This window comes from Scyliorhinus torazame, chromosome 18 (genome assembly GCF_047496885.1).
Source record: "Scyliorhinus torazame isolate Kashiwa2021f chromosome 18, sScyTor2.1, whole genome shotgun sequence".
Classification (NCBI taxonomy): Eukaryota; Metazoa; Chordata; class Chondrichthyes; order Carcharhiniformes; family Scyliorhinidae; genus Scyliorhinus; species Scyliorhinus torazame.
The window spans coordinates 1,754,571-1,778,033 of NC_092724.1; the positions used below are offsets into that span (position 1 = coordinate 1,754,571).

Here is a 23,463-nt window from a genome sequence, read left to right on the forward strand (position 1 = left end):
CCCCCCACTTTCCAGTCCCGCCCACTTTCCAGCCCCGCCCATTCCCCCCACTTTACAGCCCCGCCCACTTTCCAGCCCCGCCCATTCCCCCCACTTTCCAGCCCCGCCCACTTTCCAGCCCCGCCCATTCCCCCCACTTTCCAGCCCCGCCCACTTTCCAGCCCCGACCATTCCCCCCACTTTCCAGCCCCGCCCACTTTCCAGCCCCGCCCATTCCCCCCACTTTCCAGTCCCGCCCACTTTCCAGCCCCGCCCATTCCCCCCACTTTACAGCCCCGCCCACTTTCCAGCCCCGCCCAGCTACATTTCTGTCTCCGAGCTCCTCCCCCCCGCACACTCCACATCATCCGTCAATTTGACCAGAATCCGATGAGAATCGGCCCGGGGCGGGAACGGCGCCAAACGGCCGCTGGCCCCCCGCCCGCGTAATGGGGGCGGGGATACTCGGGGATTTGGTAGGAAAGCCCCGCCCCCTCAGGCCCCGCCCATCACGCCCCTCCCCGCACCCCGCTCGCCCCGCCCACCGTGCGTTCTCACTCCACCTCAGGCCCCGCCCCCCGCCCGCCCCGCCTCGCGCGCCCCGCCCCCTCAGGCCCCGCCCCCTCCCGCGCGCCCCCTCCCAGACAAAGCGGCGGGGCGGCGGGCAGCGCGCTCAGTCCAGCCGCCGGGGAGCACAGCAAGATCCCAGCACCATGGCCGCCTTCGCCGCTCCCGACTACTTCGCGGCCGAGTGCCTGATGTCCATGTGGAGCGGGGCGGGGGTCCCCGGGGCGGGGGGGCCCGGGGCGGGGGGGCCCGGGGCGGGGGGGCCCGGGGCGGGGGGGCCCGGGGCGGACGATGAGGAGAGTTGGAGCGAGGACAAAGAGGTGCGGGAGACGCTGCGGGGCGGCGGCGGGATCCTCGCCCGGCTCCAGAAATCCCGCCCCGTCTCCTCCAACTCGGACAGCAGCAGCTCGGCGGAGAGCGGCTACACCACCCAGTCTGAGGGGGGGCCCGGCCCGGGGACCCCCGCCCCCGGGACCCCCGCCCCCGGGACCCCCACCCCTGGCTCGGGCAGCCGCCGGTGCCGCCGCTCGGACAGAGGCGCCGCCGCCAAACGGCATCAGTGTGAATTCCGCGGCTGCGGCAAAGTTTACGGCAAATCCTCGCATCTGAAAGCGCACCGGAGAACACACACAGGTAACCCCCCCCCCCCCCCCAATCTCTCCCCCCCCCCCAATCTCCCCCCCCCCCACACACACTCCCCCCCCCCCCCCCCACACACTTCCCCCCCCCCACTCCCCCCCCAATCTCCCCCCCCACCCCCCCCCCCAATCTCCCCCCCCACCCCCCACACCCCCACCCCCCACACTCCCCCCCCCCCACACTCCCCCACCCCACACTCCCCCACCCCCCACACTCCCCCCCCTCCCACACTCCCCACCCCCCCACACTCCTCCCCCCCCCACACTCCCCCCCCCCCCCCACACTCCCCCCCCCCCCCAATCTCCCTCCCCTCTCCCCCCCCCCACTCCCCACCCCACCCCCCCACACTCCTCCCCCCCACACTTCCCCCCCCCCAATCTCCCTCCCCCCTCAACCCCCCAATCTCCTCCCTCCCCCCCCCCCACTCCTCCCCCCCCCACACTCCTCCCCCCCCCCACACTCCCCCCCCCCCAATCTCCCTCCCCTCTCCCCCCCCCACTCCCCACCCCACCCCCCCACACTCCTCCCCCCCCACCCCCCCACTCTTCCCCCCCCCCCAATCCAACCCCCCCCAATCCAGCCCCCCCTATCCAATCCCCCCATCCAATCCCCCCCCCGATCCAATCTCCCCCCCCCCGATCCAATCTCCCCCCCCCCCCCCCGATCCAATCTCCCCCCCCCCCCCCCGATCCAATCTCCCCCCCGATCCAATCTCCCCCCCCCCCGATCCAATCTCCCCCCCCCCGATCCAATCTCCCCCCCCCCGATCCAATCTCCCCCCCCCCCGATCCAATCTCCCCCCCCCCCGATCCAATCTCCCCCCCCCGATCCAATCTCCCCCCCCCGATCCAATCTCCCCCCCCCCCCCGATCCAATCTCCCCCCCCCCCGATCCAATCTCCCCCCCCCCCCCGATCCAATCTCCCCCCCCCGATCCAATCTCCCCCCCCCCCCGATCCAATCTCCCCCCCCCCCCGATCCAATCTCCCCCCCCCCCGATCCAATCTCCCCCCCCCCCCCGATCCAATCTCCCCCCCCCCCCCCCGATCCAATCTCCCCCCCCCCCCCCCCGATCCAATCTCCCCCCCCCCCCGATCCAATCTCCCCCCCCCCCCCGATCCAATCTCCCCCCCCCCCCCGATCCAATCTCCCCCCCCCCCCGATCCAATCTCCCCCCCCCCCGATCCAATCTCCCCCCCCCCCCCGATCCAATCTCCCCCCCCCCCCCGATCCAATCTCCCCCCCCCCCCCGATCCAATCTCCCCCCCCCCCGATCCAATCTCCCCCCCCCCCCCGATCCAATCTCCCCCCCCCCCCCCCCGATCCAATCTCCCCCCCCCCCCCCCCCCGATCCAATCTCCCCCCCCCCCCCCGATCCAATCTCCCCCCCCCCGATCCAATCTCCCCCACTCCCCCCCGATCCAATCTCTCCCCCCCCCCCCCCCCCCCGATCCAATCTCTCCCCCCCCCCCTGATCCAATCTCCCCCCCCCCCCCCCCGATCCAATCTCTCCCCCCCCCCTCCCCCGGATCCAATCTCCCCCCCCCCGATCCAATCTCTTCCCCCCCCCCCCCCCGATCCAATCTCTTCCCCCCCCCCCGATCCAATCTCCCCCCCGCCCCCCGCCCCGATCCAATCTCCCCCCCCCCCCCCCCCCGATCCAATCTCTCCCCCCCCCCCCCGATCCAATCTCCCCCCCCCCCCCCGATCCAATCTCCCCCCCCCCCCCCGATCCAATCTCCCCCCCCCCCCCCCCGATCCAATCTCCCCCCCCCCCCCCCCCCCGGATCCAATCTCCCCCCCCCCCCCCCGGATCCAATCTCCCCCCCGATCCAATCTCCCCCCCCTCCCCAATCTCCCCCCCTCCCCAATCTCCCCCCCCTCCCCAATCTCCCCCCCCTCCCCAATCTCCCCCCCCCAATCTCCCCCCCCCTCCCCAATCTCCCCCCCCTCCCCAATCTCCCCCCCCTCCCCAATCTCCCCCCCCTCCCCAATCTCCCCCCCCTCCCCAATCTCCCCCCCCTCCCCAATCTCCCCCCCCTCCCCAATCTCCCCCCCCTCCCCAATCTCCCCCCCCTCCCCAATCTCCCCCCCCTCCCCAATCTCCCCCCCCTCCCCAATCTCCCCCCCCTCCCCAATCTCCCCCCCCTCCCCAATCTCCCCCCCCTCCCCAATCTCCCCCCCCTCCCCAATCTCCCCCCCCTCCCCAATCTCCCCCCCCTCCCCAATCTCCCCCCCCCTCCCCAATCTCCCCCCCCTCCCCAATCTCCCCCCCCTCCCCAATCTCCCCCCCCTCCCCAATCTCCCCCCCCTCCCCAATCTCCCCCCCCCTCCCCAATCTCCCCCCCCCTCCCCAATCTCCCCCCCTCCCCAATCTCCCCCCCTCCCCAATCTCCCCCCCTCCCCAATCTCCCCCCCTCCCCAATCTCCCCCCCCTCCCCAATCTCCCCCCTCCCCAATCTCCCCCCTCCCCAAATCTCCCCCCTCCCCAATCTCCCCCCCCCCCAATCCCCCCCCCCAATCTCCCCCCCCTCCCAATCTCCCCCCCCCCTCCCAATCTCCCCCCCCCTCCCCAATCTCCCCCCCCTCCCCAATCTCCCCCCCCCTCCCCAATCTCCCCCCCCCTCCCCAATCTCCCCCCCCCTCCCCAATCTCCCCCCCCTCCCCAATCTCCCCCCCCTCCCCAATCTCCCCCCCCTCCCCAATCTCCCCCCTCCCCAATCTCCCCCTCTCCCCCCCCTCCCAATCTCCCCCCAATCTCCCCCCCCTCCCCAATCTCCCCCCCCTCCCCAATCTCCCCCCCTCCCCAATCTCCCCCCCCTCCCCAATCTCCCCCCCCTCCCCAATCTCCCCCCCCCTCCCCAATCTCCCCCCCCCTCCCCAATCTCCCCCCCCCCTCCCCAATCTCCCCCCCCCTCCCCAATCTCCCCCCCCTCCCCAATCTCCCCCCCCTCCCCAATCTCCCCCCCCTCCCCAATCTCCCCCCCTCCCCAATCTCCCCCCCCTCCCCAATCTCCCCCCCTCCCCAATCTCCCCCCCCTCCCAATCTCCCCCCCCTCCCAATCTCCCCCCCCTCCCAATCTCCCCCCCCTCCCAATCTCCCCCCCCTCCCAATCTCCCCCCCTCCCAATCTCCCCCCTCCCAATCTCCCCCCTCCCAATCTCCCCCCCTCCCCAATCTCCCCCCCTCCCCAATCTCCCCCCCTCCCCAATCTCCCCCCCTCCCCAATCTCCCCCCCTCCCAATCTCCCCCCCTCCCCAATCTCCCCCCCTCCCCAATCTCCCCCCCTCCCCAATCTCCCCCCCTCCCCAATCTCCCCCCCTCCCCAATCTCCCCCCCTCCCCAATCTCCCCCCCTCCCCAATCTCCCCCCCTCCCCAATCTCCCCCCCTCCCCAATCTCCCCCCCTCCCCAATCTCCCCCCCTCCCCAATCTCCCCCCCCTCCCCAATCTCCCCCCCTCCCCAATCTCCCCCCCTCCCCAATCTCCCCCCCCCTCCCCAATCTCCCCCCCCCTCCCCAATCTCCCCCCCCTCCCCAATCTCCCCCCCCTCCCCAATCTCCCCCCCCTCCCCAATCTCCCCCCCCCCTCCCCAATCTCCCCCCCCCCTCCCCAATCTCCCCCCCCCTCCCCAATCTCCCCCCCCTCCCCAATCTCCCCCCCCTCCCCAATCTCCCCCCCCTCCCCAATCTCCCCCCCCTCCCCAATCTCCCCCCCCTCCCCAATCTCCCCCCCCTCCCCAATCTCCCCCCCTCCCCAATCTCCCCCCCTCCCCAATCTCCCCCCCCTCCCCAATCTCCCCCCCCTCCCCAATCTCCCCCCCCTCCCCAATCTCCCCCCCCCCCCTCCCAATCTCCCCCCCCTCCCCAATCTCCCCCCCTCCCCAATCTCCCCCCCCTCCCCAATCTCCCCCCCCTCCCCAATCTCCCCCCCCTCCCCAATCTCCCCCCCCTCCCCAATCTCCCCCCCCTCCCCAATCTCCCCCCCTCCCCAATCTCCCCCCACCCCCTCCCAATCTCCCCCCCTCCCCAATCTCCCCCCCCTCCCCAATCTCCCCCCCCCTCCCCAATCTCCCCCCCCTCCCCAATCTCCCCCCCCTCCCCAATCTCCCCCCCTCCCCAATCTCCCCCCCTCCCCAATCTCCCCCCCCTCCCCAATCTCCCCCCCCTCCCAATCTCCCCCCCCCTCCCCAATCTCCCCCCCCCCTCCCCAATCTCCCCCCCCCTCCCCAATCTCCCCCCCCTCCCCAATCTCCCCCCCCTCCCCAATCTCCCCCCCTCCCCAATCTCCCCCCCCTCCCCAATCTCCCCCCCTCCCCAATCTCCCCCCTCCCCAATCTCCCCCCTCCCCAATCTCCCCCCTCCCCAATCTCCCCCCCTCCCCAATCTCCCCCCTCCCCAATCTCCCCCCCCCCCAATCTCCCCCCCCCCCCCTCCCCAATCACCCCCTCACCCCCCCCCCCCCCAATTACCCCCTCACCCTCCCACTCACCTTCCTTTCCTAAGGCCCCCCCCGAATGCACACCGGTAACTCCCTACCCCCAAATACCAACCCCCCCCCAAATGCCAACAACCCCCCCCCCCCCCCCCCCCCCCAGAACCCAAACAGGTAAACCCCACCCACCCACACCTCGTACTGTCACCCCCCTCAGGTGGTGTCAGTGTTGATGTTCGGGATGTCTGTCTGGTTCCGCTCACTGTTCGGGGGGGGGGGGGGAGGAAGGATTCTGTCGCGGCAACGGGATTGTCCCTGCCCCCACCCCCAGGACATTGAGTGGAGGGGGTGGGCAATTCCTGTCGTGGGCTCCCCTCCAGCTTCGCGGGGGCGTGACAGGGATCCCGCCTTCCCCAGAAAAGGCCACGCTGGGATTTCCTCCATTTTAAAAATGAATAACAATGTGATGGGGAGGCGGTCTGACCTTCTCCTCTCTCTCCCCCCCCCGCCCCCCCCCCCCACTGGAGGTTCAAGAGCCCCTCCCATCCCAGAGGGGGCTGGGCCTTTCCAGGGGGTGTGACTGAGCTTAGCACTGGGTGTCCACCCCCTCCGCCCGCTGGGTCACACTGGCTAAATGAAGACCCTTCAGCCCAGCCAGCCAGCACTTAACCCCCCTCACACCAAACCAGTTACTGCAGATACTGGGACATGGATAGGAAATGCTGCACTCAGTATCTCTGGAGGGAGAAGGGGACAACATTTCCAGTCTGGATCACTTGTAGTGTTTCAAGCTCTGAACTTTAGTTCTGCTCTTTCTGCTCGGGCACTGCCAGACCTGCTGAGATTGTCCAGCATTTGCTGTTTTTGTTGTTTTTTTTGCTGTTTACCTACCTATTCGGATGCCATTTTCCTGCCCTTTGCTCTGTACCCTTGTGTGCTGTGGTGTTTCAAGCGATGTATCGTGACTGCTGTCAAGGGCCTATCCTGCCTTTTAGAATGAACCAAAGATGAATCTGATAGGTGAATGATTACTGAAACTGTGGACGCGAGCCTCCGGTCACACTGTGCTGGAAAAAGCAGCTCGCTGCGGCGCAACGTGGCCCGTGAAAGCCGGGGGACCCCGGGATCCACGCAGCTCGCAACGCCTCGAGATTCAATGCAATCTCGTGAAATGTAAATCCTGCCCACAATGAGCGGAGTCACTTTTTGGCAAATCTGTATATTAGAACGAGGCAGTTAGCCTTACTCTAATGTGCAGATTCCAGAGGTACCCGAGGCTTTGAGATTCAATTCCTTCGTCTCGGAGACCTCGGGCGAGCGCCGCTTCGCGTTAGTCCCCACGAACGGGGACCAGGTGGAACGGCACTCGTGGGGGGCCTCCCAGGGGATCGGAAGCCCCCAACTGCATGCCCTTTGGACAGGGTGGTGCCCTAGTACTGCCGGTGCCATCTGGGCACTCTGACAGTGCCACCTGGGCTCTGCCAATGTGCAACGGTGGCAATGCCAGCTGGTTTGTCACTGCCAGGTTAACACTGCCAAGCTGGCAGTTTTTGCGCATGCCCAATTGGCCCGGGGTTGCCCCCTGTGGGTGTTTGGGGGGGGGGGGGGGGGGCTGTGGAAGGTGGGTGCCTGCTTCCCCTCATTTTGCATTTGGGCCGGGGGAGTTTTTTTTTTGTGTGGGCCTCGGAGATCAGGATGCCATTACAACTGGCAGTTCCGGCGCACAAAGCTCTCCATTGTAAAAATGAAAGGGGCTGTGTACAGCCTCAGCCGCACGTTTCCCGTTCAGGCCCCTTATTCAACACGCCACGTGTTTCTCAGCACAGAGTGCCGGGAAGCACGCGGCTAAACACGCTCACCAAGGAACTTCCTTTTTGGAAGATTGTGCCCCTTGTAACAGATTTACAAATGAATAGCATCACCAGCAGACCACAGACCAATCTATTGCTGTGATTCCAAGTGCATGTTCTGATTGACCCTCTTACAAGCAGTAGAACGTGGCTTGGAAGAGTTTATTTGAGTTGGTTGAAGTGGAGCAGAATGCCAGAGGTGGCGGCTAAGAGCTGGTGTCATGCAGAGTGTACGACCAGTTACTAGCTGAAATCACAAAGAAGTTGAGGGAATCCCAGAAGCAGAGCCACTCCACTTGCATGTACCAGGTTCCCCCTTCCACCCAGATAGATTGATTGATATTTGTTGTCACATGTACCAAAGTACAGTGAAAAGTATTTTTCTGCGGCCAAGGGAATGCTGAGGGCCTTCCATCGAGGGACTTTACCTCGATAGTAGACAAAAGAATAATCGACAGAGTACATTGATAGTGGTGCATCAACAAATAGTGATTGGTTACAGTGCGCAGAACAAGGCCAAACAAGAGCAGCATAGGGTGTCGTGAACAGTGTCCTTACAGGGAACAGCTCAGTCCAAGAGAGAGTCATTGAGGAGTCTTGTAGCTGTGGGGAAGAAGCTGTTCCTATGTCTGGATGTGCAGGATCTGTACCTTCTGCCTGATGGAAGGGTCTGGGAGAAGGCAGTGCCTGGGTGGGAGGGGTCTCTGACAATGCTGTCTGCCTTCCTGAGGCAGCGGGAGGCGTATACAGAATCAATATGAGGGTGGCAAGCTTGTGTGATGATTTGGGCTGAGTTCACCACACTATAGTCTCTTGCGATCTTGGGCTGAGCAGTTGCCATACCAGGCTGTGATGCAGCCCAATAGGATGCTTTGAATGGCACATCTGTAGAAGTTTGTGAGAGTCGATGCATACATGCCGAATTTCTTTAGCTTCCATAGGAAGTAGAGACGTTGTTGGGCTTTCTTGACTGTTGCATCAACGTGAGTGGACCAGGACAGACTGTTGGTGATGGTTTCTCCCAGGAACTTAAAGCTATCGACCTTCTCTACTTCGGAGCCATTGATGCAGATGGGAATGTGTGTCATGCTACGCTTCCTGAAATCGATGATCAGTTCATTGGTCTTTACGACATTTAGAGAGAGTTTGTTTTCGGTACACCATGCAACCAAGTGATCTATCTCCCTTCTGTAGTCTGATTTGTCGTTGTTTGAGATACGACCCACCACAGTCGTATCATCTGCGAACTTATAGATTGAATTGGAGTAGAATCTCAGCACACCGTCCTGTGTGTACGGGAGTACAGTAGAGGACTGAGCACACATCCTTGCAGGGCTATTGTGGAGGAGTGTTGTTACCTATCCTGACCGATTGCGGTCTGTTGGTGTGGAAGTCAAGGATCCAGCTGCACAGATGGGTCAAGTCCAAGGTTACAGAGTTGGGATAATGGTGTTGAAGGCGGAGCTGTAGTCTATGAACAGCAGTCTGACGTAGATGTCCTTGTTGTCGAGATGTTCGAGAGTTGATTGTAGGGCCAGAGAGATAACATCTGCTGTGGATTGGTTGCCGCAGTAGGCAAACTGCAGTGAACCGAGACCACCTGGGAGGCTGGCAGTGATCCGTCTCATGACTAAGCAGCTCATAGCATTTCATGGTAACAGATCTTGACTGTGCATCATAAACTCCTTCATGGTCAACATTTTTGAGCGCATCGCCTCCGAGGCCTCGCACCTCCTTCATTACACCATCTTCGCTCATGAGATCCAGGGCACCATGCGCCTCATGCTGCCGGGAGAACAGGCCAAGTAAACATGGCGCCTTCGAGGCACGAAAGCGGTCACCAAATACACCAACTCCATTTAGGTCGAGCGTACTAAAGATAAAAAATACAAGATTACAATGCAGCTGGAGGCCACTGTGACCAATCCAGCTCTTTGGTGGAATTTCCTAGATGCCTCTCTGTAGCCCTGGGGGCTAAACTGGTCAATAGGTGTAGAGCTAAGAGTACCCAATTCATTTTTTCCAATTTAGGGGCAATTTAGCGTGGCCAATCCACCTACCCTGCACATCTTTGGGTTGTGGGGGTGAAACCCACGCAGACATGGGGAGAATGTGCAAACTCCACACAGGACAGTGACCCAGAGCCAAGATGGAACCTGGGACCTCGGCGATGTGAGGCTGCAGTGCTAACCACTGTGCCACCGTGCTGCCCTTAAAATAGGTGTAGAGTTTGAGGCAAATCTTCATTATAGTAAATGGGGATTGAGTATTCCGTTACGCACAGGGTCCCAGGCTTGGTCTCCTGGCCTGAGCCAAGTTAACTGATCTCAGTGCGAAGGTACAACAATTATTTCTGCACCTCTCGTCTCAGTTGGAGTGTGTGTGATTGGCAGTATCGAGCTCACCTTCAAGGCCCCATTGATCAAACAGTCAGCTGACACTCACCATTATCCCTTCAGGAAGAGAGGAACAATAACAACTCTTATCATTAGAAATACAGTCAATATTCACTTTGAATAATTGGCAGAAAAATATATAAATAGTTTGCAGTGCGCACTCTGCACCCGCTTTCCAACTTGTTGAAAAGGACAATGCAGTGTGAAACAGTTTGCAGGTAGAACCAGGCAGTTCTGTCCCTTTAGTTTTGGTGTCTCAGCTGGCTCAATGTGGTGACTTACATCTGTTACCAGACAGGGAATTCCAGCTGTGTGTGAAGCAAAAATGAATTGGGGTTTGGATTGGAGCTGAGAGAATTATTCCCTCTTCACAAATATTTGGTAGAGGTGAGGAGGACCCCTCTGCTCGCTGAGGGTTTAAAAATCCACCAATCCCTTGGGTATTTCCTTTTTCCCCACTGTGACATCCTCCTGTGCTTTTATACTGTGCCTATCTGTTGATTCCCAACTTGCAATACTGGGATCAAGACCAGTCATAGGAACATTAGGAACTATAGTAGGCCATTCAGCCCCATGCCGCTCAGTCAGAGATGGTTGGTCTGTACCTCCAACACACTTTTACATTGTAGCACCATATTCCTTCATGTTCATGCCCAGCAAGTCTTATCTATCTTCATCTTGAAGGCTATTGCCCTAATACCCACAGATTCTCAGGGGATAAATACCAAATGTCTGCTACTGTGTAAGACAAATGCTTCCTGTTTTCCCTCCCAAGCGCCTTTGTTCTAATTTTAACATTATGCCCCCTTGTGTCAAGTTTCCCCCGTCAGAGCAATTAGATTATTTGTATCTACCCTGGCATTAGAAACCCCTCCATTCCCCTGCATGAAGTTTTTGTAACCTGTCTTCCGTCATTTTGTTTCTCCCATCCCTTACTACTCTCCTCTCTTGTGGATGGTACCTGAATTGTGGTGTGGTTTCATGACATAAGCCCGCTCAGCATTTGACACTGAACCGAGTGTCACTCAGCTTGTTACCAAGGTGGTTGTAAACGTCCTTTGCTGGTGTCCATGCACAAACACCTCACGAGGAGGCTAGTATTTAGATTTGGGGTTAAGAACATTCACTGTTTTTCTCTCTGATTAACTGTGAACTAGTTGTAGAGCCCACGTCACTACCAAGATCATTCATCACAGAACAAGGGTGCAATCTGTGACATTCCTGGTTTGTCTGGCTTTGTGTTATAATAGCAGTATTACTCTGGGACATTAAGGGAGTGGTGGTGTTACAATTCATTCAGGGATTTTGTCTTATTATAGAACATACAGTGCAGAAGGAGGCCATTCGGCCCATCGAGTCTGCACCGACCCACTTAAGCCCTCACCTCCACCCTATCCCCTCAACTCAATGACCCCTCCTACCCCTTTTTTGGTCACTAAGGGCAATTTATCATGGCCAATCCATCTAACTTGCACGTCTTTGGACTGTGCGAAGAATCCGGAGGAAACCCACGCATACACGGGGAGAACGTGCAGACTCCGCACAGACAGTGACCCGGGGGTGAATTGAACCTGGGACCCTGGTGCTGTGAAGCCACAGTACCATGGCAGCATGGCCATTTATGTGGATGTTGCAGCCTTGAGCTCTGGTTGGTGGTAGAGGTTCCACCATTCCTTCCATCATATGGCTGACCAGGTGTGTCTCCTGCCTTGTCCATCTGCTATTGACTTGTGTTGGAAGGATTAACAAATTAATAATCAACCTGCTTGGCCATGTTATGAACGTGATTTCCCTGGTGATTTAATCGTGGGGTGGGACTCTAACCTGGAGCCTCTGCTTGAGGCAGGAACACTGCCCAACAAGACCTCCATATTCGCAGAGTATTAACCCAATGTTTTTGTTTTTCTTGATGGACCTATCTCGCACAAGGTTACAGACAAATTAATATGCTTGATTAGGCTTTCACTAACGATTTTAGTATCTTTCAGTACAGATCTATCTCAGCATTGCTAATACAGTGCACTGAGCTATGATAATTCTGTAATAAACTTCAGGTGTGACTTTGGGCTGTGATGCGATGAATCTCCCTTATATTGCGGGATAGCTTTCCTTGCTAGGTTAACAAACAGCTGGTGATCTTTATTAGTGTCACATGTAGGCTTACATTAACACTGCAATGAAGTTACTGTGAAAATCTCCTAGTCGCCACACTCCGGCCCCTGTTCGGGTACACTGAGGGAGAATTCCGAATGTCCAATTCACCTAACAAGCACGTCTTTCGGGACTTGTAGGAGAGCACCCGGAGGAAACCCAGGCAGACATGGGGAGAACGTGCAGACTCTGCATAGACAGTGACCCCAGCCAGAATTGAACCCGGGTCCCTGGAGCTGTGAAGCAACTGTGATAACCGCTGTACTACTGCATTCATCTACTTGAAAATTAGATTTTTATTCTTGAGTTGCCAGACCATCTCTGCTGAGAAGGTCAGTGTAGGGAAACCTCATCACTAATCTTTAACCAAGAAAATTGTCACTCTGTCATGGTGTGAACCACAGGATTGACTATGGTCCCAGCACAACTTCTGCAGCTCAGGCCCTCCTGAACTGAAATGACCTCGCTCGATAATGAAAGCTTGACTTCGTTGAATTCTGGCAAGGTGCTCTCTGTGAGACACAGATGTGCTGGGAAAGGCTCAAGAACTAGAAGGTGCTGCGGCAACTCTTGAAGAGGAAATTGTCTCAAAGTTCAACTTTAAAAAAAATATATATATGTATTGGATAGGTGAGATCCAGTTTTAAATAGATTTCTGATTTATTTATTTGAAAGCAGTTTTATCAGATTAACAAAGGAGCACAAAACAGCTACAAATCATTCTTGTTGAGACTAATGAATTCAACACCAGGGAAAGGGCAACAGCTCTTGCTGTACATTGTAATCCCGATACTACCCCTTGCCCAAGCAGCTGCATATCTAAGTGCAAGTTAATTTATGTGCCTTGTATCATTAACCTGGCTTTGTTTAGTGTTTTCAGTGACTCCATAACAAGCTGTTCCTTAATCCAGGTTCAGCTACTTGAAATGAGAGCTCTATTGGAGATTAGGTGATGTGATGGATTAGTGAACAGTCCTTTTAATTTGAGAGTAGACAGATGGGAGGAGATGAATAAACCTGACATTCGACTGATGGTGCTTTTATTGAAGCTTTTGTGGTCTTGACAAACAATTGCATCTATTTCCTGGTTCAGTCTACTTGAGTTCAGTTAATGAATTCAAATGCTCAGGGAGATAATTTTTAAGTACTAAATTCCTGCTTTGCAGTGTTTATTACTTGATTCAAATTATTTGATTTAATTCTGTTTCTCTTTGGCTCAGAATTGACTGAATTAATAGTCTGCGTGTCATCCCGAGGGACTTCATTCCAGGTTGTAGCGGAGTAAATCTGAAGGGAAAGCATTACAATTTGTGATCACATTAAATGGAAAAAGTTTAACCGAAGTCAAGCCAGTTAGTGAAGTCAAAACTAAGATACAGCCTTTCCTTATTGAGAGAGTTTATTGACTTTATCCAGTGTCAACATTCCTCAGTGTCGCATGCCAGTTTAAGTGTTCAAATACCCATCACCTGTTTCCTTTAACAATGTAATTGATAAGACATTGACATGAGAGGTAATTGTAACTGGCCTCTATCTTGTGCTTTCTAAAATGATATAAAAGTTTGAGTCCGTCAAGGTTTTCTGTTAAAAGTTTGAGTCCGTCATTGTTTTCTGTTATGTGGGAAGGAGCCAATATTATGATATCAACACAATCTTTGGGCGGGATTCTCCGTTCCTGCGGCTAAGTGCCAGCTCAAACGGAGAATCCATGGGGAAGTTCACGTCAAAGAAACCAGTGCAAACCCTTCGCTGATTCCGGTACCGGTGAGGGGCTACCGCGGGTACCGCGTGAAACACTGACTGGTCACGTCGAGAATGCGCACGACTGATGACCTACACCGGTCATGCCATACAACATGGCGCTGGCCGTGCGTGTAACCTGATCCGCCGACCGTGACCCCACAGCCCACCCCCTGGTCAACCCACAGCCCTGGCAGACGCCCCCCCCGGCCAGCGGCACGGATCCCAGCCGAGTGTGGCGGCGCTGGACACAATCCGCAGCTGGCTCAGACCACATGTTCCCGCGCCTCCGGGAACTCGGCCAGTCCGTGGTGGAGCACCGCGGGTGGGTCGGCAGATGAGGCACCAACGGCATTGACTGCGTACGTCGCGTGTCACGATGCTGGTTTGGAGGGGGCAGAGAATCGCAGACTGGCGCTGGCCCCAATTCCCATGTCTGAATCGATACTCCGCCCAATCGCCAATTATGATTTCGGCATTGGGCCACAGAGAATCCCGCATGTTGTTGAGTTATTTCTCGAGAAACGTGATGGCTGGGAGTAATCTTATCAAAGGATGTAAATGACATCAAGTGTACTTAGCTCAAAGCTATCAAGCTTTTTTCAAGGTTCCCTATCCAGGAGAGAGTGCATTGCTCTTCTGAGATCAGCTAACTCCAGCACACATCTTTCCGGTTGTTAAGCATTTGATTGTCCATGAATTTTACTTTTGTTAAATAGTGCACTGACACTGAAGGGGTTGATTTTAATCTAACACCTCATGGGGAATTTATTGTACTGCTGCAATACTGATTTTACATCCTGCCTGATTCCACACACTGGCAGAACGTGAGACACTGGGCAGTGTGTGAGAATCATGTTCCCCAATCGTGTGGGTTTCCTGCCATGAGTTAGATTGAACTGACCCCCATTTAGTTCAGAAAGATACAGGCAGCTTGGAACCCACCCACCAATTGTTTAGTGCCAACATGGGGAAGGAGAGGACAATTACATCCATGAGTTGAAACGAGAATACACTAAAATCATTCCCCTGCTTTTGTTTAAATTCAGCTCACAATCCCTCTCTTCCATTTTCTCTTTCAGGGGAGCGACCATTTCCTTGCACCTGGCCACAGTGTTTGAAGAAATTTGCCCGTTCAGATGAGCTAGCTCGACATTATCGGACCCACACGGGCGAGAAGAGATTCGGGTGCCCCATGTGTGAGAAGAGGTTCATGCGCAGCGACCACTTGATGAAGCACGCTCGCCGACACCCAGACTTCACGCCCAACATGATCGTCAAGCCAAACAGCAGAAGTGCATCACCCCCCAACATGCTGGCACCCCCTTCCATTGTCAATCCTCCTACTGATCCTGTGTTCAATTAGACCAAAGGTGGGGGGGGGGGGTGGAAGGAACCCAGGTGGCACCAAATGTACTGTTGAACTGAGAGTCTAACATCCCACCCTCCTCGCATGTGTGGACTGTGCTTGTAGATCTTTGCTTTCGAACAATTTGATCTTTGCAGACTAGTGTTGGGGAAGGTCTTTTTCATATGCTTTGTTTTTGCACACTCATTGACTGTGGCCAGCGACTGAAGTTCAGCAGTGAGCTTCTTTGTTGGATTGGTATGAGAGTAAAATAGTGTGAGCTATGAACCTTAATATTGTCCTCATTATTATCTGCCCTAGTTGGACCTGTTACCCATTTTTATTTTTAAATTTCTAATTTATTGCAGTAACTCCAGACAGGCTTTTGAGTACATTGTTTAGTCAACCTAGTCAAAAATTGACCCATTTTTAATAACTTTTTCTGAAATCAAAGTCACGCAGACAGAGACCGAGACACAGCTTCCCCAAGTAAACCAAACAGCCACATACAGCGCCACTGTGCGGTAATATGGTAACTTAAAGCTTGATAGCACATCAAAAGCAAGACACTTCAGGGCAGTTTTAACTGGAGCAGGGAATGTAAAAATAAAATCACGTCTTCACAGTCTTTCAGATTTTATAACCGTTTTCATACTATGTTCAAATAGGAATTAAAAACGTTGCTTGGTTTCTCACACCAGTTCTGATTTGTGATCTTGCAGCTCAGTTTAACTCGGTAAGTTTCCTTCCTTGGAGAGATCTCATTGAGTTTAACTCAGGGAGCAAATTACTGTAAATTGCAGGATTCCTACAGTGGCAATGATTTGCAGCTATTTAATTGACCTGTCTCAGGGCTACAAAGGATCTTGCCACATGTCACAGAAACAGACGTCACACTGCTATTCTGGACACTGGTACACCTCTCGCAGGTACTTCTTCAATGTCTTTATTTTGGTTTGAGTGGGGGGGGGGGGGCGGTGGGGGTTGCTTTTTAGTACAATGAGTGCTGAAACGTGTCTGTGCTTCCGTATGCAAGTAATGTATAGTAATTGTACTGCGGGTATGATGATCCTTAACGTGGCGAGAAGGTCAGACTGAGCACGGCAGCAATGTAATTATGAGGTTACCAGCCTTTTGCAAATCTTCTGGTTTATAGCTCAATTTAACTCTGTTGCTGTGAGATTTTAAGATTACAAATAACTACCATTCAATCCGAAACATGGCTGTACATGTGATCAATTGTTTTTTAAAGATAAAATATGCCTAAGGGTCTAGCATGAGAAATCAAGCTTTAAACATGGTTTCTACAGTGACAGTGGATTAACTTCATTGTGACCTGGTTTGCTAGGAAAAAATGTACCCAAGTAGGACATCTTTATTCAGATTACTTGATTCCAGCAGTATTTTGTATCCCTGTACACTTCCCGACTTGTGACCACTTTTTCAGGGAAATTTACGATAAAGTTGGTAGAAAGAAGGGTTCAGGATACTTTACAGGTTAATTGCTGAGATCATCATGCTGACAACTGACAAACACATGTTGCACATGAAGCAAGGCACAGAGTCAAAGCTTTCACTGGATTGAAAGGTGATTAACTGGAGTTACCTGTTCGAGTCATCTGTGTGCAAAAATGATGTAGCTGTGGAGTTGTGTGATACTGCCTTAAAGTGCTCCTACATATAAGGTATTTTTGTAATGTTTCTACTCGGGGCCGTGTTGCTAATGCATACATTTCACCATACATATGTGGAGCGTGTGTGTATCTAAGTTTTGTACCTGTTCAGTGTGTGAAATGGGAACAGTGTTGTTCCCAGTAATTTGCTTATGGTAAACTGTTGATCAGTTACCAAAAAGGAAGATATATTAAGTGTTCTACTCTTACTAAAATTGCTAGCTGTGTGTTTGGGGGGGGGGGGGGGAATTATAAATATAACTTTAAGAAGTAATGTAAATATTTGTGGAAAGCATGTTTTTAAGGTAGTGATTTAAAGTTACACTAATGACTTTTATTATAAATAGCTCATGCACTATTGCACACGCCTCTCAACCAGTTGTGTTTCAGGAAGTAGAGTATATGCTGTAATCAATAGTAATGCCTCTATTTCAATTCTCCAGGTGAAACAAAAACATTTTACAAAATATTCTGAATAAAAAAAACTCTGGGCAGCTGTATCTCCCCTCCTGATGTATATTTTTAATCTTGAGTCTGGACATCACTCGAGATGTCGCAAGACAAGGTATCTTAGCTTCAGGATTTTTAAAAACTCATACAGGTGCTGATAGTGGACACTGTTAGATTTATCTGTATCTTGACATAATCAGTGAACGCTTGCATTGAATTGTGGCAGGTATTACCGATCTCATGTTATCATGAATTCAATTATTTCTGTCAGTGTGGAGTTTGCACATTCTCCCTGTGTGGGTTTTACCCTCACTCCCCAAAATATGTGCAGGCTAGGTGGATTGGCCACGCTAAATTGCCCCTTAATTGGAAAAAGAATAATTGGGTACCCTAAATTTATTTATTTTTTAAAAATAATAATAAAAATGAATTCAATTTCATGCATCAGGATAAAGATGGAAGAAAATAAAAATCTAACAAATGACTTTTTAAATCATAAGCTGAAATTCCTCTTCAGAAAAGTAGAGGAGAAGCACATTAAATGACATCATGGGAATACTTACCTCTTGAGATGCTCCATTTGCTGTGAATGCAGTTTTAATAACATCAGATAGTATCCATTTTGAAAGGGAAATTTCACTCCCTCGTCTCGCTAGTTTTTGACACAGCGTCCCTGCTGCATCTGGATATTATGGGGGCCAAGCAGTGATGCTCGGGTGCTGTTAACTTATCTGTGGAATTGTCAACTTCATCGAAAGGACGTCATAATTGCGCAACAGTTTTATAATTATTAGTGTCCGGAGGATGTGGAACTGATTCATAAGAACATGCTGCCAGGCCAATCCTCTATCTGCTAGTATAAAAAGGGCAAGATGAGAATGATCAACTTTTTCTTTGTTATAAATTTAAGAGCACCCAATTATTATTATTTTTTCCAATTAAGGGGCAATTTAGCGTGGCCAATCCACCTAACCACATCTTTGGGTTGTGGGGGTGAAACTCAGTGGAGAATGTGCAAACTCCACACGGAGAGTGGCCCAGAGCCGGGATTCGAACCTGGATCCTCAGTGCCGCAGTCCCAGTGCTAACCACTGCACCACATGTCGCCCCATGATTAGCTTTTTAAATAAATTAGCCCTCATTAAATTTTTAAATTGCTTATTCAATTTCATGAATTTAAATCATTTGTTGCCATCTTTTTTTTTTAAACAAATCCTAGTTTGTCCCATTGGGCAATGCCCACTACTATCAATAGCAAGGAGGGCTGGGTTAGCACAGTGCACTAAACAGCTGGCTTGTAATGCAGAACAATGCCAGCAGCGCGGGTTCAATTCCTGTACCGGCCTCCCCGAACAGGCGCCGGAATGTGGCGACTAGGGACTTTTCACAGTAACTTTATTGAAGCCTACTTGTGACAAACAATTATTATTGTCAAGGAGCAGCCCTATCCCACTAGAGTTGAATTTTCAGTGTTTTGACCCACTCCACCATCCAGGTAACATGGCTTTAGCAAGAGAAGTTTTAATGTTCTCGAGACTGAGCAGATGTGTGATGCTGGCATAAATATGGTTTATTTCCCAGAGTTAAAGATTGATTTTTGTATCACTTTGCCAATAGCGCATAACATATCAATCTCCCCCACATTTGAGATAAAGCTTGCTTTCTTTCTGTCTGGGTGGATCATAGTTGATTGTCCTGTCTGACTGGGGCGGCCACAGGTCTGCCTTTTTGGAGCTAAGATTGCAAGAGTAGGGCAGCACGGTGGCCTAGTGGTTAGCACAGCTGCCTCACTATGCTGAGGTCCCAGGTTCGATCCCGGCTCTGGGTCACTGTCCGTGTGGAGTTTTCACATTCTCCCCGTGTCTGTGTAGGTTTCGCCCCCACAACCCAAAAATGTGCAGAGTAGGTGAATTGGCCACGCTAAATTGCCCCCTAATTGGAAAAAATAATTGGGTAATCTAAATTTATTTTAAAAGAAGATTGCAAGAGACTCAATACAACTTGGTCAACACACTGTTTTTCATATTGATATTGGAGAAGCTTGCTACTTATTGCACCATCCGACCACTCCACGGTGCTGCTTAGAGCTGAGGAGCTGGAAAGTACCCAAGAAGTCTCTATTTGTAGTGTACTTATTATTTTATTTGTAGGTGTTGCTAATGAGGTGTGAGGAATGCCAAGCATTGCGATGTTAGTATTTAAGAATGTAAGGATTGTAACATTCCAGTTTGTATTTCATAATCTTCATCCACAGCTGCGGGCAGCTTACCATTTATTTGCAATAAAATAAATATCCAATACAGCGAGACCAGCCATGGGCAGAGGTGAAGGTCTAACATTAGGATTTCAGATTAAGTAGACACTGTTTCTTGTGAGCCAATTGTAAAGTTGCTATTTCCACGAGTGTGGGGATGAATTACTCCACTTCTCAAATCAGCTGTTATGTGTGAAATTGTAACATTTTAAATTGTAGGCCAATTTTGACTTGGATGTTTCATGTCTCCCACTTTCCAGCATTCTCTGATTTGAGACGGGAAAGTGGTTTGGTATGATTCCTGTGTGATCGAGGCCCACAAAAACAATATTTGCTCTTGAGAGGAATCTTGATGCTAGACCCACTAAGGGATGCCCTCCTGGTTTGCAGAATATATTGCACATTTTTTTAAAATTCTGTTATTGTATTCTGTGTAATTAATATTGTGTGGGCAAACTTATTCTTATTTTTGTATATAGAATTATGTGAGAAAATATGCTTTATTTCCCTCTTAATTTTTGTTTCTTTCTGTCTCTCTCGTACTGATGTACAATTTAACACAGTCTTGTGCGTGTATATGTGTGGGAGAGAGACTGGGCAGCAAATGTCTCAAATGCAATAATGTCCTCATCTGATGCCCAAAAGTGCATAATAGTCAGGAGCAAAAATCCAAGCTGAGGTTTTATTTTCTCTCCCCACCTCCTAGGCAGTGTTGCTTTTACCCTGAGATCGATCACTCAACTCCGGACAGATCGGAAATTTCCTTGCTCTATTGAGGTTAACGCAATCCATTTCTATCCTGAGTAATCAGGAAAAGGAGGAAGTTGCGACAAGGAATTAGCAATCAAACGGTTTTTAAACTGGCCTTCTTACATTTAAAGAAAACTATGATCTCATGAGCTTTATTTTTAAATAACATTAAATTTGCTGGGAATAACACTGAATAGTAAGTGCAGATTATTGTGGAATATGAACTGGATCTTTGTATATAGTCTGTCAAAGTTTAGCAATTTAAAAAAAAAAAAAACTTAATTTTCTCAAATTAGAAACAGTTTTGAAAAACAGCCACTTATTCAGGAATTACCATTAAATGTGCCTAAAGGAATGCTGTTCCTCACTATCCCTGTGTTTCAAGTCTGTGTAGTACCCATTTAGAAGTTGGTATTACTGGAAGCTTTATTTTACTTTTTTAGTCATTTTATGGATATTGTATTTTATAACTTTCTGGCAATCGGTTATATTAGTACATGTGCTAATACAGTAAGCTATGAAGCATTACAGATTGTTGTTTGAAATTTTGCATGGATGACTGAATTTTGTACACAGTGAATAAACAAATGTCCTGATTAAAACACATGGATTTTTTAATAAGGGATTAAATATCTACCTGCGGACTGGAAATTCTGGCCTTTCTGAACAAAAATGTTTATTTGGTGTAATTTTATTCCTCACCCTTTTTGCACAGATTTGCCTGGGAACTCTAAATATAAATTTAGAGTCCCCAATTCATTTTTTCTAATTAAGGGGTTGTTTAGCGTGGCTGATCCACCTACCCTGCACATCTTTGGGTTGTGGGGGCAAAACCCACACAGACACGGGGTGAATGTGCAAACTCAACACGGACAATGACACAGAGCTGGGATCGAACCTGGGACTGAGGCAGCAGTGCTAACCACTGCGCCACAGTGCTGCCCTAGGAATGCTCCAGAGATGACGGAGGCTCTCGAAGTGCTGCCCCTTATGTTCCTCACTGTCCCTGTGTTTAGCCAGTGCTGAACTATTTGACGTCATAGAGCCCATGTACGGTTTAAAAAAAAAAAAATCTGACCTGAGTGGTTTTGTTCAGCTATTTCAGAGGGCAGCTAAGAGTCAACCACATTGCAATGGGTCTGGAGTCACATGTAGGCCAGACCGATAAGGATGGCAGATTCTGAGCTTCCGGTTGCGGCTATGCGGAGCTAAGCCGCAGGGTTTGGCAGCTCCCGCTATCACGGACTTTCGGGCTCGTTAGAGGAGCCCCAACGGAATTTTTTCCGAAGACAACCCGTGGGGAAGGGAAGAGAGAGGTCCCCCGTCAACTTTTATGGACCGGACCAGAAGTGAAACCACCAGAAAAGCGGCATTGGAGCAGCGGGAGAAGCGAGGGGAAAAAACAAAATGGCGGCGGCCGGGGACAAAGCGGAGTGCGGGCCGGAGCTGCAGGAGTTCATCAAGCGCTGCTTCGAGGAGCTGCGCAAGGAGATGCTGGTGCCTATGCTGTCGGCAATTGAAGGACTAGGGATGACCCAGAAGGCCCAGGAGGTAAAGATCCAGCAGGTACAGAAAAGAGTCAGTGAGAATGAGGACGAGCTCTTGGGCCTGGCGGTGAGAGTGGAGCAGCACGAGGCGCTACACAAGAGGTGGGCGGGAAGATTCGAAGACCTGGAGAACAGGTCGAGGAGAAAGAACCTGCAGATCCTGGGTCTCCCTGAAGGAGTGGAGGGGGCCGATGCCGGGGCATACGTGAGCACTATGCTCGGGGCGATGATGGCGTGAAGGCCCCTTCGGGGGTCGCTGGAGCTGGCCGGGGCACACCGGGTGCTGGCGAGGAGGCCCAAGGCAAATGAGCCGCCAAGGGCGATGGTGGTGAGATTTCACCGGTTCACGGACAGAGAGAGGGTCCTGAAGTGGGCCAAGAAGGAGCGGAGCAGCAAGTGGGACAATGCAGAGATCCGAATATACCCGGACTTGAGTACGGAGGTTGTAAAGCGGAGAGCAGGTTTCAACCGGGCCAAAGCGGTGTTGCACCAGAAAGGAGTGAGATTCGGAATGCTGCAGCCAGCCCGACTGTGGGTCACACACAAGGACCAACACTATTATTTTGAAACGCCTGAAGAGGCGTGGACCTTCATACATACCGAAAAGTTAGACTCAAACTGAGGGTTTGTGAGGGTGGGGGGTTGTTTGAGGTTTGATGTGTGATGGTTGTTGCATATAGGGGGTCAATCACACGCAGGAAATGTTACAAGGGCTGGGGGAGAGAGACAAGGCCGCGACAGGAGCTGCGCCAGAGGGGGCGGGGTAGGCTTTGGAAAGCGTGGGGTTCCCCCGCGCGAGGAAAGAAAGGCGGGAAGGGGAATGGAGGAATGCATACTGATTGGGACACTCTCACACGGGGAGGTCAATGGGACGGCGGGGGAAGCCGGGTTCAGCAGGTGTCAGCTGACTTACGGGAGTGATATGGGGGGGGGAGCAAAAAAGCTAGACTGGTCTAGCGGGGGTGGGGTATGGGAGCAAAAAAGCTAGACAGGGGTCTAGCGGGGGGGGGGGGAAGGGTTGCTGCTGCACTGGCCGAAAGGGAATGGGACACAGAAGAGGTGGTCGGGGCTGGGGGACTGGAGGGTGAGGGTGGCACGGACACGGGACTGGCCTAGAAAAGGAGATGGCTAGTCGGGGGGGGGGGGTGGTGTGTGTGAGAGCCCCTCCAATCTGGCTGATAACGTGGAACGTGAGGGGCCTGAACGGGCTGGTGAAGAGGGCCCGAATGTTCGCGTACTTAAAGGGACTGAAGGCAGACGTGGCTATGCTCCAAGAGACACATCTGAAGGTGGCGGACCAGGTCAGGTTAAGAAAGGGATGGGTAGGACAGGTATTCCACTCGGGACTGGACGTGAAGAATAGAGGAGTGGCAATATTGGTGGGGAAGCGGGTGTCATTTGAGGCCAAGACTATCGTGGATAATGGAGGGCGATATGTGATGGTGAGCGGTAGGTTGCAGGGGACGTGGGTGGTGTTGGTAAATGTATACGCCCCAAACTGGGATGATGCTGGATTCATGAAGCGCATGTTGGGGCGCATTCTGGACCTGGAGGCAGGAGGCCTGATAATGGGGGGGGACTTCAATACAGTGTTGGACCCAGCACTGGACCGCTCCAGATCAAGGACTGGAAAGAGGCCGGCGGTGGCCAAGGTGCTTAGGGGGTTTATGGATCAGATGGGGGGAGT

At 52.9% G+C, this 23,463-nt stretch overlaps 1 protein-coding gene and 1 long non-coding RNA gene across 2 annotated transcripts in view; one reads left to right on the forward strand and one right to left on the reverse strand.

Moving 5' to 3' along the window:
• The first annotated feature begins 605 nt into the window (after nt 1-605).
• On the forward strand, nt 606-20,880 carry LOC140394889 (uncharacterized). The gene is made up of 2 exons (XM_072482046.1): nt 606-1,179; nt 14,837-20,880. Exons 1-2 carry the CDS (start codon nt 693-695, stop codon nt 15,118-15,120), a joined length of 771 nt encoding a protein of 256 aa, XP_072338147.1. The 5' UTR covers nt 606-692; the 3' UTR covers nt 15,121-20,880.
• The window catches only part of LOC140394890 (uncharacterized), a 30,243-nt gene continuing 14,715 nt past the window's right edge, over nt 7,936-23,463 (reverse strand). Inside the window, exon 2 of the long non-coding RNA XR_011936066.1 lies at nt 7,936-9,340. This is a non-coding gene — a long non-coding RNA (uncharacterized lncRNA). The remainder of the gene's footprint in view (nt 9,341-23,463) is intronic.

Bases quoted from the DNA above. Each gene is read 5' to 3' on its own strand.
- LOC140394889 (XM_072482046.1), top strand. From the start codon at position 693: ATGGCCGCCTTCGCCGCTCCCGACTACTTCGCGGCCGAGTGCCTGATG. The intron at 1,180-14,836 runs GTAACCCCCCCC...TTTCTCTTTCAG, and splicing joins GCACCGGAGAACACACACAG to GGGAGCGACCATTTCCTTGC.